Below are 14119 nucleotides of genomic sequence, written 5' to 3' on the forward strand. Positions count from 1 at the left end.
GGGATCCCATGAGGGATTTTGGGGATGATTTTGGGGATCCCGGGTGGGATTTTCGGCACGGCCGCAATTCTCCATCCCGGGCGCCAGCGCCAGGGACCCCTCCAGACCCTCCTGCCCAGGTGGTGTGCCCCCAGGTGTGCCCCCAGGTGTGCCCCCAGGTGTGCCAGCCGTGCCCCCCGGCCCCGCCCGGGCGCGGCGCCGCTGCAGCAGCTCCCGTTTCCAGGTGGGCACCTGGGCCTGGCGCTCGCGCTGCTCCCGCTCCCGGCGCCGCGCCGCCTCGTCCTCCCGGCGCCGCCGCTCCAGCAGCGCCAGCTTCCAGGGGGGCACCTGCGCCATCCTGGGGACGTTGGGGACATTGGGGGGATTTGGGACATTTGGGGAATTTGGGAAATTTGGGGGGGATTTGGGGACATTGGGGACATTGAGGGGATTTGGGACATTTGGGGAATTTGGGAAATTTGGGGGGATTTGGGGACATTGGGGACATCGGGCACCCAGCAGCGCCAGCTTCCAGGGGGGCACCTGCAACATCCTGGGGACGTTGGGGACGTTGGGGACATTGGGGGGATTTGGGGAATTTGGAGGATTTGGGGGATTGGGGACATTGAGGGGATTTGGGACATTTGGGGAATTTGGGAAATTTGCGGGGATTTGGGGATATTGGGGACATCGGGGACATCGGGCACCCAGCAGCGCCAGGTTCCAGGGGGGCACCTGCGCCATCCTGGGGACATTGGGGACGTTGGGGGATTTGGGGACATTTGGGCATATTTTGGATATTTGGGACATTGGGGACATCGAGGTGATTTGGGGGCATTGGGGACATTTGGGGGATTGGGGACATTGGGGGGGGGTCAGGGACGTTGGGGACATCGAGGGGATTTGGGGACATCGGGGGCGTTTCAGCAGATTTCGGGGATTTGGGACGTTGGGGGCATTGGGGACATCGAGGGGATTTGGGGACGTTTGGGGACATTTGGGACATTTGGGGGATTGGGGACATTGAGGGGGTTTGGGGACGTTTGGGGACATTTGGGACATTTGGGACATCGAGGGGATTTGGGGACGTTTGGGCGCATTTCGGATCTTTGGGACATTGCGGATGTTGGGGACGCTGAGGCCATTTGGGGACATTGGGGACGTTTGGGATATTTGGGATATTTGGGGACATTTCGGGACATTTGGGGACGTCGTCCCTCGTCATCGTCACCCTTCCATTGGGGCGGGGCCCCCAAAACCCTCAAAATCCCCAAAATCTCCAGAATTCCAGCAATTTTGGGGTGAAATATGGAAATTTTGGGGAATTTTGGGTGGGATTCCGGGAATTTTGAGAAGAAATATGGAAATTTTCAGGGCATTTTGGGGGGAATTCCAAGATTTCTGAAGAATCCCAGGAATTTCGGGAGGAATTTCAGAAATTTTGGGGGGAGATCCGTAAATCCGGGGGAATTCCGGGATTTTGGGGTTGAATTTTGGGAGGAAATCCGGGAATTTTGGGGGAATCCCAGGAAATCCCGCATCCCAAAAATCCGGGGCGGGGCTCCCAGGAATTTTTTTTTTAGGGGGGGGGGTCCCAGATGATCCCAAACATCCGAGTGGGGGTCGAGGCGGTGGGGGAGGATCCCAAAAAAACCCGCGCGGGAAATCCCAAAAAATCCGCGCGGGAAACGCCCAAAAAGCCAAAAAAAACCCCCAAAAACAAGAACCAAACCCGCGGGAAATCCCCAAAAATCCGTGACGGGGGGGGGGGGGAGGGGTCTTTGAGAGCCCCCCCAAATTTGGGGAGGGGTCGCGGAGCGCGCGGGGTGTGGCGGGTGGGGGAGGGGAAGCTCCGGAGTGGGGGGAGGGGAAAAAATTGTTTAAAAATTTAAAATAATTTTAAAAAGGGGGGGTGGGGGAGGGGAAATCGCAGCGTCCCGCCCCTCCCCCACCCCCCCCATCCCCGGGACCCTCCCCAGATTTTGGGGAGGGGTCCCCCAAATACTCACCCGGGGCTGGAGCGCGGGAGGGACCCGGAGGAAGCGGGGGGGGGGGGAGGGGGGGGGAGGGGCGGGGGGAGGAAAAGCGGCTTTTCCTGGGGGGGAGGGGCGGGGGAAGTGGGGGAGGGGCCCCCCCGCACCCCGAGCTTAAAATTTGGGGGGGGAGGGAGGGGAAATTTGGGGGGGGGGAGGGTTAAATTGAAAAGAAAAAATGAAATTGGGGGGTGGGGGAGGGGCGGGGGGAGGTTTTGGGGGGAATTCGGGGGATTTTGGGGGTGGGGGAGGGGCGGGGAGGGAAGCCCCGAAATTTTGGGGGGGGGGGGGAGGGGAGGGGATCCGCTTTGTGTGCGGAAATGGGGGCGGGGCTCTGGGGGAAGGGGGAGGGGCTTAGGGGAGGGGGAGGGGCCTCGGGGTCTTGTGGGGGGAGGGGGAGCCCCAAAATCGCCCGAAATTCCTCAAAATCTCCGGGAATTCCCCCAAATCCCGCCCGAATCCCCCCAAATTCCCATCCCGGCACTCCCCAGACCCCGAATCCTCCCAAATCCTCAAAGGTTCCCCAAAATTCCTCCAAATCTTCCCCAAATTCCCATCCCAGGACCCTCCAAATGCCAAATTTCCCCAATTTTTTCCCAAATGTTCCCGAATCCTCCCGAATTCTCCTTCTGGGGATGCCCCCAAATCACCAATTACCCCAAATTTATCCAAATTCTGCCCAAATCCACCCCAAATTCCCATCCCGGGTCTCCCCAGACCCCAAATCCCCCAAATTCTCAAAGTTTCCCCAAATTCCCTTTCCTGGGACCCCCCCAAATCCCAAATACCCCCAAATTCCTCCCAAATTCCACCAAAATCCCCCAAATCCCCCCCAAATTTACCCCAAATCCACCAAATCTCCCCGAATTCGCCCAAATTTCCCCGAATTCCCTTTTCTTGGACCCACCAAAGCCCAAATCCGCCCAAATTTCCCCAAATCTCCCCAGATGATCCCAAATTCTCCTCCCCGGATTCCCGGGATGCGCTCTGGGGTGGGGGAGGGGCGGTGGCCGCGTCTCCCCTCCCCCACCCCCCCTGAGCTCACCTGGGGCCACGCCCGGGGTGGGGGTCGGGGTCACGGCGGCGTCGGCCGCGCCCAAAACCTGACCCCGATCCCGGCCAGGTGAGCTCACACCTGGCCAGGTGAGCCCAAAACCTGACCCCACACCTGGCCAGGTGAGCCCAAAATCTGACCCCAATCCCAGCCAGGTGAGCCCAAAACCTGACCCCACACCTGGCCAGGGGAGCCCAAAATCTGACCCCACACCTGGCCAGGTGAGCCCAAAATCTGACCCCACACCTGGCCAGGTGAGCCCAAAATCTGACCCCACACCTGGGCAGGTGAGCCCAAAATCTGACCCCACACCTGGCCAGGGGAGCCCAAAATCTGACCCCACACCTGGCCAGGTGAGCCCAAAATCTGACCCCACACCTGGGCAGGTGAGCCCAAAATCCTGAGCTCACACCTGGGCAGGTGAACCCAAAATCCTGACCCAAATCCTGGCCAGGTGAGCTCACACCTGTCCAGATGAGCCCTGAGCTCACACCTGGCCAGGTGAGCCCAAAATCTGACCCCGATCCTGGCCAGGTGACCTCAAATCCTGACCCCAGACCTGGGCAGGTGAGCCCAAAATCTGACCCTGATCCCGGCCAGGTGAGCACTGACCCCTCTCAGCTGGGGGAGAACCAGGTGTGCTCCAGATGTGCCCAGGTGTGACCCAGGTGTGATCCAAGTATCTCAATCCTCTCCAGGTGTGATCCAGGTGTGTCCTCACCCCCCAGGTGTCCCCCAGGTGTCCCCATCCCCTGCAGGTGTATCCCAATTTCCCCCAGGTGTGTCCCCCACCCCCCCAGGTGTCCCCAGGTGTGTCCCAGGTGTGTCCCCTCCCCCCAGGTGTGTCCCAGGTGTGTCCCCCCACCCCAAGCGGGTCAATCCCAGTGACTCAGAGGATTTGGGGGGTGGGCGGGGCTCACCTGGGCCACGCCCCCTCACCTGGGCTATTTAAGGTGTCCCCTCCTGGTCTCACCTGTCCCCTCCTGGTCTCACCTGGCCCCACCTGGCCCCGATGGCTCCGCCCGGGCCCCACCGGCCCCCGGTGCTGCTGCTGCTGCTGCTGGGTGAGACTGGGAGAACTGGGAGGCACTGGGAGGCACTGGGAATGGACTGGGATATACTGGGATGGACTGGGACAAACTGGGATGGACTGGGATGGAACTGGGATGAACTGGGATGGACTGGGAATGAACTGGGAATGAACTGGGATGGACTGGGATGGACTGGGACAAACTGGGATGGACTGGGATGGAACTGGGATGGAACTGGGATGGAACTGGGAATGGACTGGGATGGACTGGGATGGACTGGGACAAACTGGGACGGACTGGGATGGACTGGGATGGACTGGGATGGAACTGGGATGGAACTGGGATGGAACTGGGAATGGACTGGGATGGACTGGGATGGAACTGGGATGGAACTGGGAAACGGTGACTGGGAATAAAGTCAGGGAGGGAAACTGGGACAGGAACTGGGAGGAACTGGGATGGACTGGGAGGGACAGAGATGGAGCGATAGGGAATTTGGGAGGGACTGGGATGAACTGGGAGGGACTGGGAGGGGACTGGGAATGATGGATATGGAATCTGGGAGGGGCTGTGGTGACTGGGAATGGACTGGGAATGGACTGGGATGGACTGGGAATGGACTGGGATGGATTGGGATGAGACTGGGATGGACTGGGAGGGGTTGGGGGGCACTGGGATGGAACTGGGATGAGAACTGGGATGGGACTGGGCTGAACTGGGAACGACTGATACAGAATGTGGGACAGACTGGGATGGCAACTGGCCCAAACTGGTCCATACTGGTCCATACTGGCCCAAACTGGTCCGTACTGGTCCGTACTGGATCCCTCTGACCCTCCCCTCCCCTGCAGGCGCCTCCGGGCTCTGCGCCCGGCCCGGCTCCGGCTCTGACCCGGGATCGGGATCACTGGGATCACCGGGATCACCGGGATCACCGGGATCGGGATCGCTGGCGCCGCTGACGGCCGGGGTGGATCCCTGCAAGGACCCGCTGGGACTGCTCAGCCCCCAGCTGGGATCCCCGGGATCCTCCCCGGGATCCTCCGCCCGCTGCCCGGGGGGCGCCCGGGATCCGCCGCATCCGGATCCACACCCTCGGGGAATTCGGGATCCTACGGATCGGGAAATTCGGGATCTTACGGGAACTCGGGATCCTACGGGGCTGGATCGGGATCCTACGGGGGAAATTCGGGATCCTCTGGAAGTTCGGGATCCTACGGGGGAAATTCGGGATCGTACGGATCGGGATCGTCTGGAAGTTCGGGATCCTACGGGGGATCCAGCTCAGGGTCCTACGGATCCGGATCAGGAAAACCCGGATCTGGATCTGGATCCGGATCAGGCAGACCCGGATCCCAGGGGGGAAGTGGATCCGGTTCCTACGGGGGTTCCTCGGGATCCCAGGGCAGACCGGGATCCTATGGGGGATCCTCGGGATCCTATGGGGGATCAGGATCCTATGGGGGATCCTCGGGATCCCAGGGTAGACCGGGATCCTACGGGGGAGGATCAGGATCCTCTGGAGGAATGGGATCCTATGGAGGATCCTCAGGATCTTATGGAGGATCGGGATCCCAGGGCAGACCGGGATCCTCTGGAGGAATGGGATCCTATGGGGGATCCTCAGGATCTTATGGAGGATCAGGGTCCCAGGGCAGACCGGGATCCTACGGGGGTGGTCCAGGATCCTATGGGGGATCCTCGGGATCCTACGGGGGATCCAGCTCAGGGTCCTACGGATCTGGATCCGGAAGGCCCGGATCTGGATCCGGATCTGGATCAGGAAGACCCGGATCGGGATCGGGCAGACCCGGATCCCAGGGGGGAAGTGGATCCGGCTCCTACGGGGGATATTCGGGATCCTACGGGGATGATGTGGTGTCCTACGGGGGAGGATCGGGATCCTATGGGGGATCCTCGGGATCCCAGGGCAGACCGGGATCCTACGGAGGAATGGGATCCTATGGGGGATCCTCGGGATCCCAGGGTAGACCGGGATCCTATGGGGGATCCTCAGGATCCTATGGGGGATCAGGATCCCAGGGCAGACCAGGATCCTATGGGGGAATGGGATCCTATGGGGGATCCTCGGGATCCCAGGGTAGACCGGGATCTTACGGGGGTGGCCCGGGATCCTACGGGGGATCAGGATCCCAGGGCAGACCAGGATCCTATGGGGGTGGTCCAGGATCCTATGGGGGATCCTCGGGATCCTATGGGGGAGGATCGGGATCTTACGGGGGTTCCTCGGGATCCCACGGCAGGCCGGGATCCTACGGAGGAGGATCGGGATCCTCTGGAGGAATGGGATCCTATGGGGGATCCTCGGGATCTTATGGAGGATCAGGATCACAGGGCAGGCCGGGATCCTACGGGGGAGGATCGGGATCACAGGGAAGACCGGGATCCTACGGGGGTGGTCCGGGATCCTATGGGGGAATGGGATCTTATGGGGGATCCTCGGGATCCTATGGGGGATCGGGATCACAGGGCAGGCCGGGATCCTACGGGGGAGGATCGGGATCCTCGGGAGGGGATTGGGGATCCTCCGAGGGGGGCCCGGGCTCCTTCGGGGGATCCTTCGGGGGATCCCGGCAGCGTCCCGGCTACAAGAACCCCGGGATCCCCTTCGTGCCGGGGCTGCGGGACCCCGCCCGCATCGGGGGGCACATCCCGATCCGCCGCGGGCCGGGATCCGGTCAGGGATCGGGCCAGGGGTACGGGCTGGGATCCGGTCAGGGATCCGGTCAGGGGTATGGTTTGGGATCTGGTCACGGATACAGCCAAGGATCCGGTCAGGGATCCAGGCAGGGATCTGCCCTGGAATCTGCCCAGGGATCCCGCCCAGGATCCGCCCAGGGATCCGCCCTGGGATCTGCCCAGGGATCCAGTCAGGGTTACAGCCAGGGATACAGTTCAGGATCCGGTCCGGGATCCACCCAGGGATCCGGGCCGGGATCCGGGGCCGAGGACGAGGCCGGGGGCGGGAACGGCTGCGGGGGGTGCCGGAAGTAGGGGGGGGATGGGGGGAGGGGTCCTGGGGGATCCGGAATGTTCCGAGCGGATCCCCGAAGATCCCGAAGGGTCGGAGCCGGGATCGGGAGCGGGGATGGGGGAGGGGGGGCCGGAAATGGGGGGGAGGGGTCTGGGTGGATCCCGAAGGATCCCAAATAAAGGCTTGGATTGGGCCCAGCCCCGTCGCTGTGGTGTGGGACTGGGGGCACTGGGAGCACTGGGGATACTGGGAATGGGGGACTGGGGATACTGGGAACACTGGGAATGGGGGCACTGGGAGCACTGGGATGGGGATACTGGGAGCACTGGGGATACTGGGATGGGGGACTGGGGATACTGGGAATGGAGGCACTGGGAGCACTGGGGATACTGGGAATGGGGGACTGGAGATACTGGGAATGGGGGACTGGAGATACTGGGGAGATACTGGGAATGGGGTACTGGGAGCACTGGGAGCACTGGGGCCACTCTCAGTCCCGTCCCTGCCCCTCCCCCACTCCAGGCATCCCCTCCCCCCAAACCAGTGCTCCCAGTACGGCCCCTCCCCCCCAAACCAGTGCTCCCAGTACGGCCCCTCCCCCAAACCAGTGCTCCCAGTGCTCCCAGTACGGCCGGTTCCAACCACAAATTTGGGGGGACACGCCCGGGGTGGGGGAGGGGCACACCTGGAACCGCTGGAATTTGGGGGTCACACCTGGAATTCCCAGATTTTTTTGGGGGGTGCTCACCTGGATTGTCCGAAATTTTGGGGGGGGGGGGGGGGAATCACCTGGACTGTCCCAAATTTTTGGGTTTTTTTTGAACACCTGGAATGTCCCAAATTTTGGGGGGGTGTCCCCAAAACCTTCCCCCCCCCCCCCCCCGCAGGGAATGCCGGGAACTGAGTCACAGCCCCTCCCCCGCCCCTCCGGGAGCCTTTAAGAGCCCTCCCAGTGCTCCCAGTTTGCTCCCAGTTTGATCCCAGTTTGATCCCAGTGTGAAGAGGAGGGACCAGGCAGCGCTGCCAGGTACTGGGAGGGACTGGGAGCAAACTGGGGGAAACTGGGAATGAACTGGGTGGGGCTGGTGTGAACTGGGAGCAAACTGGGGGGAACTGGGAATGAACTGGGTGGGGCTGGGGTGAACTGGGAGGGCCTGGGCTGAACTGGGAATGAACTGGGATGAATTTGGAATGAACTGGGAGGAACTGGGAATGAACTGGGATGAATTTGGAATGGACTAGGAATGAACTGGGAGGCACTGGGATGAACTGGGAGGCACTGGGATGAACTGGGAGGCACTGGGCTGAACTGGGACCGAACTGGGAGGGCCTGGGCTGAACTTGGCTGAACTGGGAATGAACTGGGAATGAACTGGGAATGAACTGGGAGGCACTGGGCTGAACTGGGAGGAACTGGGAATGAACTGGGATGAATTTGGAATGGACTGGGAGGCACTGGGAATGAACTGGGCTGAACTGGGAATGAACTGGGCTGAACTGGGCTGAACCGGCGCTCCCCTCTGTCCCCTCCCCCCCCAGCCATGGCCGAGCGCCCCTCCCCCGCCCCGGGGCTCCCGCTGGCGCCGTGGCCGCCGCTGCCCGAGTGGCCGGGCCGCGACCGTCGCGACAGCGGCGACAGCGGCGACAGAGGAGGAGATGGAGGAGGAGATGGAGGAGGAGACGGAGGAGGAGATGGAGGAGGAGACGGAGGAGGCGACAAAGGAGGAGGCGACAGTCGCGACAAAGGAGGCGACAAGGACACCGCCCCGCCCCCCGGAACGCAGGGGACAGGGGGACGGGGGGGACGGGGTGACAGCCCGGACACCCCTGGGTGTGCCCCAGGTGTGCCCAGGGGTGCCCAGGTGTGCCCCAGGTGTGCCCCAGGTGTGCCCAGGGGTACCCCAGGGGTGCCCAGGGGTACCCCAGGTGTGCCCAGGTGTGCCCAGGTGTGCCCAGGTGTGTCCCAGCGATGGCACCGCTGTCCCTGACACCCCTGAGAGCAATAAAGTCCCCAAGGAGCGTCACCAATTGTCTCCAGGTGCCCCCAGGTGCCCCTAAAGTGTCCCAGGTGTGCCCAAAGTCTGCCCAGGTGCTCCAGGTGTTTCCCAGGTGTGCCCAGGTACCCCTAAACTGTCCCCAAGGTGCCCCAGGTGTCCCCAAGGTGCCCCCAGGTGTGCCCAGGTACCCCTAAAGTGTCTCCAAGGTGTGCCAGGATGTCCCTAAAGTGTCCCCAAGGTGTGCCCAGGTGTCCCCCAGAGGTGCCACCGCTGTCCCTGACACCCCAGATGTCCCCAGGTGTCCCCAAAGTGCCCCCAGGTGTCCCCAGGTGTCCCCAGGTGCCCCCAGAGGTGCCACCCCCCCTCCCTCGTGGCTCCCGGGGCTGATTTTGGGGTTTGCCCATTTTTCTGGGAGAATTTCTGAAGATTTTTGGGCGGATTTTGGACTTTTTGGACGAATTGCGTCCACTCTTTCAGACAAACTGCAGCTGACTTTTCGGGTGGAATTCAGTGATTTTGGGACAAATTTCGTGCAAATTTGGGAAGAATTTCTCTCTATTTTCCGACCATTTTGGACCGATTTTTGGGCAGTTTTTTCACCATTTTTCACCATTTCCTGGCCACTTTTGGACCAATTTTCTGCCCATTTCTTCCACCATTTTTTTTACCATTTTCTGACCGTTTATTCCACCACTTTCCCCACAGTTTTTGGGCCACTTGGCCATTTCCTCGCCATGTATTTCACCACATCCTGACCTTTTTTTTCACCATTTTTTCTTCCTTTTTTCACCACTTTTGACCATTTTGGACCTTTTACCGCCGATCTTTCCACCACTCTTTTTCACCATCTTTCCACCGTTTCCCGACCGTTTTCGCACCGATTTTAACCCTTTTTTTTGCCCATTTTTTCCCCCATTTTCTCCCCCGTTTTCCCCGCCCTTCCCCGTCCCCATGGCAACGGCGCCGCGCGCCGGTGACGTCACGCGGTCCGCCCGCATCCCACAATGCCCCGCGGCGGGAAGGGGGAAGGAGGGCGGGGAGGGGTCCTCCAGTATCCCACAATGCCCCGCGGCCCCGCGGGGAAGGGGGGTCCGCCTGCATCCACAATGCCCCGCGCCGCCGCCGCCGCCGCTCGCTGCCCGGGCCCGCCGCTCAGCCGGTACCGGGGGGGATGGGCACGGCCCCGGGGGAGGGGGAGGTGGGGGAGGGGAGAGGGAGGCGGTGGGGGGGGAGGGGTTGTGTGTGTGTGTGTGTGTGGGGGGGGGGGGGTTTGGTTCAAGGGGGGGGCGCGGTGACGTCACGGCGCGGCCTTGGCGCGCGCTCCCCCCCCCCGCCCCCTCCCCCACCCGCTCCCTCACTCCCCTCCCCCCCCTCCGTCCGTCCGCAGGTGCAGCCACGTGACTCCCGGAGCCTGCCCCACCCCCCCCCAGTGCTCCCAGTAACTCCCAGTAACTCCCAGTGACCCCCCCAGTGCTCCCAGTAACTCCCAGTGACCCCAGTAACTCCCCCAGTGCTCCCAGTAACTCCCAGTAACTCCCAGTGACCCCCCCAGTGCTCCCAGTAACTCCCAGTGACCCCCCCAGTGACCCCCCCAGTGCTCCCAGTGACCCCCAGTGACCCCCCCAGTGCTCCCAGTGACCTCCAGTGACCCCCCCAGTGCTCCCAGTAACTCCCAGTAACTCCCACTGACCCCCCCCCCAGTGCTCCCAGTAACTCCCAGTGACCCCCCCAGTGCTCCCAGTAACTCCCAGTGACCCCCACTGACCCCCCCCCCCCCAGTGCTCCCAGTCCCTCCCAGTCTGTCCCAGTCCCTCCCAGTTACTCCCAGTCCCTTGGCAGTTCCCTCCCAGTCCATCCCAGTCGCTCCCAGTCGTTCCCAGTGCCCATAATTCCTCTCCCAGTCCCTCCCAGTCCCCATAACTTGGCTCCCAGTCCCTCCCAGTCTCTCCCAGTCCCTCCCAGTCCGTCCCAGTCCCCATAACTTGGCTCCCAGTCACTCCCAGTTCACTCTCAGTCTCTCCCAGTACCTCCCAGTGCCCATAACTTCCCCCCCAGTCCCCCCCAGTCCCCCCAGTCCACTCCCAGTCCCTCCCAGTCCCGCCAGCCCCCCAGCCCCGCCGGCGCCATGTCGTCGTGCGCCGAGGTGCTCCGTTTCCAGCTGCCGGGCCACGAGGCGGCGGCGCTGCGCTCGATGACGCGGCTGCGGGCGGAGGAGCGCTTCTGTGACGTCACCATCGTGGCGCGCAGCCTGCGCTTCCGCGGCCACCGCGTCATCCTGGCCGCCTGCTCGCCCTTCCTGCGCGACCAGTTCCTGCTGAACCCGGCGGCCGAGCTGCGCGTCTCGCTGGCCCACAGCGCCCGCGTGCTGGCCGACCTGCTGCTCTCCTGCTACACGGGCGCGCTGGAGTTTGCCGGCCCGCGACCTCGTCAACTACCTGACGGCCGCCAGCTACCTGCAGATGGAGCACGTGGTGGAGCGCTGCCGCGGCGCGCTGGCGCGCTTCATCCAGCCCGCGCCCGCCGCGCCCGCGCCGCCGCCCAAGCCCGAGGAGGACGAGGACGAGGAGGACGAGGAGGACGCGGCGGGCGACGTCTGCATCGTCAAGGTGGAGCCGGCCACGCGGCGCCGCGGGCGCAGGTGGCCGGCGGTGACGGGCGGCGAGGCGGCGCAGAGCGGCGCGGCGGCGGCGGCGGACGGCGGCGCGGCGCGGCTCGGCGTGGTCAAGGCGTGTTACAGCCTGGCCGAGGACGCCGAGGGGGAAGGTTTGGTCATCTTCCCCGGCGGCGGCGGCCGCGGGCGGCGCGGGCGGCGCCGAGGAACCGCCGGGCGGGCACGCCGGCGCCTCGGCGAGCGCCGCGGCCTCCGCGGCGGCACCGGCGGCACCGGCGGCGCCGGCGGCGGCGTCGCGGTGCGGGAAGTGCGGGGAGAGCTTCCAGGGCGTGGAGAAGCTGGTGTTTCACATGCGGGCGCAGCACTTCGTCTTCATGTGCCCGCGCTGCGGCAAGCAGTTCAACCACAGCAGCAACCTGAACCGGCACATGAACGTGCACCGCGGCGTCAAGTCGCACGGCTGCGGCGTCTGCGGCAAGAGCTTCACGCAGAAATCCACCCTGCACGACCACCTGAACCTGCACAGCGGCGCCCGGCCCTACCGCTGCTCCTACTGCGACGTGCGCTTCGCCCACAAGCCGGCCATCCGCCGGCACCTCAAGGAGCAGCACGGCAAAACCACGGCGCAGAACGTTCTGGAAGCCGGCGGCGCCGAGGGAGGGGTGCTGCTGCGGTGACGCGGGGCGGGGGAGGGCCCGGCGGGGTGGGGGGCGGGGGGCGGGGGGGGTTTGGGGGGTGCTGGGTCCTCTCCCGGGTGAGGAAGGGGGGAGGGGTGGGGGGAGGGGCGGTGAGGGGTGGGGGATGTGCAGGGAGTGACCGCTGCGGTGGTGGGAGTGACCACGGAGTGACCACTGAAGTGGTGGGGAGTGACCCCCCCAAAGTGGAGCAGAGTGACCCCAAAGTGGTGAAAAGTGACCCCAAAGTGGAGCAGAGTGACCCCAGAGTGGAGCAGAGTGACCCCAAAGTGGTGCAGAGTGACCCCAGAGTGGTGGGGAGTGACCACTGGACACTGGATCCCTGCTGGACACTGAGGGAGTGACCGCTGGGGTGGTGGGAAGGAAGTGGGAGTGACCACAGAGTGACCACCGAAGTGGTGGGGAGTGACCCCAAAGTGGTGCAGAGTGACCCAAAGTGATGAAAAGTGACCCCAAAGTGGTGAAAAGTGACCCCAAAGTGGTGCAGAGTGACCCCAAAGTGGTGCAGAGTGACCCCAGAGTGGTGGGGAGTGACCACTGGACACTGGATCCCTGCTGGACACTGAGGGAGTGACCACTGGGGTGGTGGCAAGGAGGCCACAGTGGTCAGGAATGACCCCAAAGTGACCCCAGAGTGGTGGGGAGTGACCACTGGACATTTGATCCCTGCTGGACACTGAGCTGGTGACCGCTGGGGTGGTGGCAAGGAGGTCAGAGTGACCATGGAGTGACCACCAAAGTGGTGGGGAGTGACCCCCAAAGTGACCCCAGAGTGGTTGGGATTGACCACCGGACACCTGGACCCTGCTGGACATTGAGAGTGACCACCGGGGTGACGGTGGCGACCTCAGAGTGACCCCCAAAGTGACCCCCAAAGTGACCCCTGGACATGTGGACACCGTGACCCCGAGTGGGTGACCCCCGGGGTGATGGCAACGAGCCCAGAGTGACCAGAGTGACCACGGAGTGACCAGAGAGTGACCAGAGAGTGATCACAGAGTGACCAGAGTGACCACGGAGTGACCAGAGAGTGACCAGAGAGTGATCACAGAGTGAGCAGAGTGACCACGGAGTGACCAGAGAGTGACCAGAGAGTGATCACAGAGTGACCAGAGTAACCATGGAGTGACCAGAGAGTGACCAGAGAGTGATCACAGAGTGAGCAGAGTGACCACAGAGTGACCAGAGAGTGACCACAGAGTGACCATGGAGTGACCACGGAGTGACCCCTGGACACCCAAATCCTTCCTGGAACAAAGTGGGGAGACCCAAAATGGGGAGGAACAATGACAAAATCAGGGAAATGACCCCAAAATGAGGAGGAATGACCCCAAAATGGGGAGAAAGGACCCCAAAATATGGGGAAAGAACCCAAAATGGTGAGGAAGAGCCCCTGGGTGACAAATTTTGGGGTTCCTGGGCCACCTGAGTGACAAATTTTGGGGTCCCCATTGAAAATCCAGCTGGAAAAAACAGGGAAAAAACCCAAAACCGGCAAAATTTTGGGGATTTTGGGCAAAATGAGCTGAATAAGGCTGATTTTTTTGGGGGCATCCCCCCAAATTTGGCCTCTCTGGGTAAATTCCGGGGCTCTCAAGGTCTCGGGGGATTTTTGGGGGGTCCCCCTTGATGTTTTAGGGATTCCTCCCAGATTTTTGGGGACTCCCCTGATTTTTTTGGGGATTCCCCCAGATTTTTTGGGGGGTTTTGTAGATTTTAGGATT

General features: G+C 62.6%; 1 protein-coding gene and 2 long non-coding RNA genes across 4 annotated transcripts; all 3 read left to right on the top strand.

Annotated features, from left to right (window-relative positions):
* Window positions 1-8056: 8056 nt before the first annotated feature.
* LOC144247647 (uncharacterized) lies at window positions 8057-9120 on the top strand. 2 transcript variants are annotated; one of them, XR_013341241.1, is made up of 3 exons: window positions 8057-8119; window positions 8632-8976; window positions 9019-9120. It is a non-coding gene; the product is annotated as an uncharacterized LOC144247647 (long non-coding RNA). The 2 variants fall into 2 exon arrangements; XR_013341240.1 differs by having other exon boundaries at window positions 8632-9120.
* Window positions 9121-10107: 987 nt separating this feature from the next.
* On the top strand, window positions 10108-10669 carry LOC144247654 (uncharacterized). Its single transcript, XR_013341248.1, has 2 exons — window positions 10108-10248; window positions 10477-10669. It is a non-coding gene; the product is annotated as an uncharacterized LOC144247654 (long non-coding RNA).
* A 545-nt stretch (window positions 10670-11214) lies between these two features.
* Window positions 11215-12377, top strand: LOC110482326 (zinc finger and BTB domain-containing protein 12). The gene is given in 3 exon segments (XM_021551504.2): window positions 11215-11502; window positions 11504-11874; window positions 11876-12377. Coding segments are annotated over 3 exon segments (1161 nt in total).
* Window positions 12378-14119: the final 1742 nt, after the last annotated feature.

The sequence above is a fragment of the Lonchura striata genome, chromosome 29, assembly GCF_046129695.1.
Source record: "Lonchura striata isolate bLonStr1 chromosome 29, bLonStr1.mat, whole genome shotgun sequence".
Classification (NCBI taxonomy): domain Eukaryota; kingdom Metazoa; phylum Chordata; class Aves; order Passeriformes; family Estrildidae; genus Lonchura; species Lonchura striata.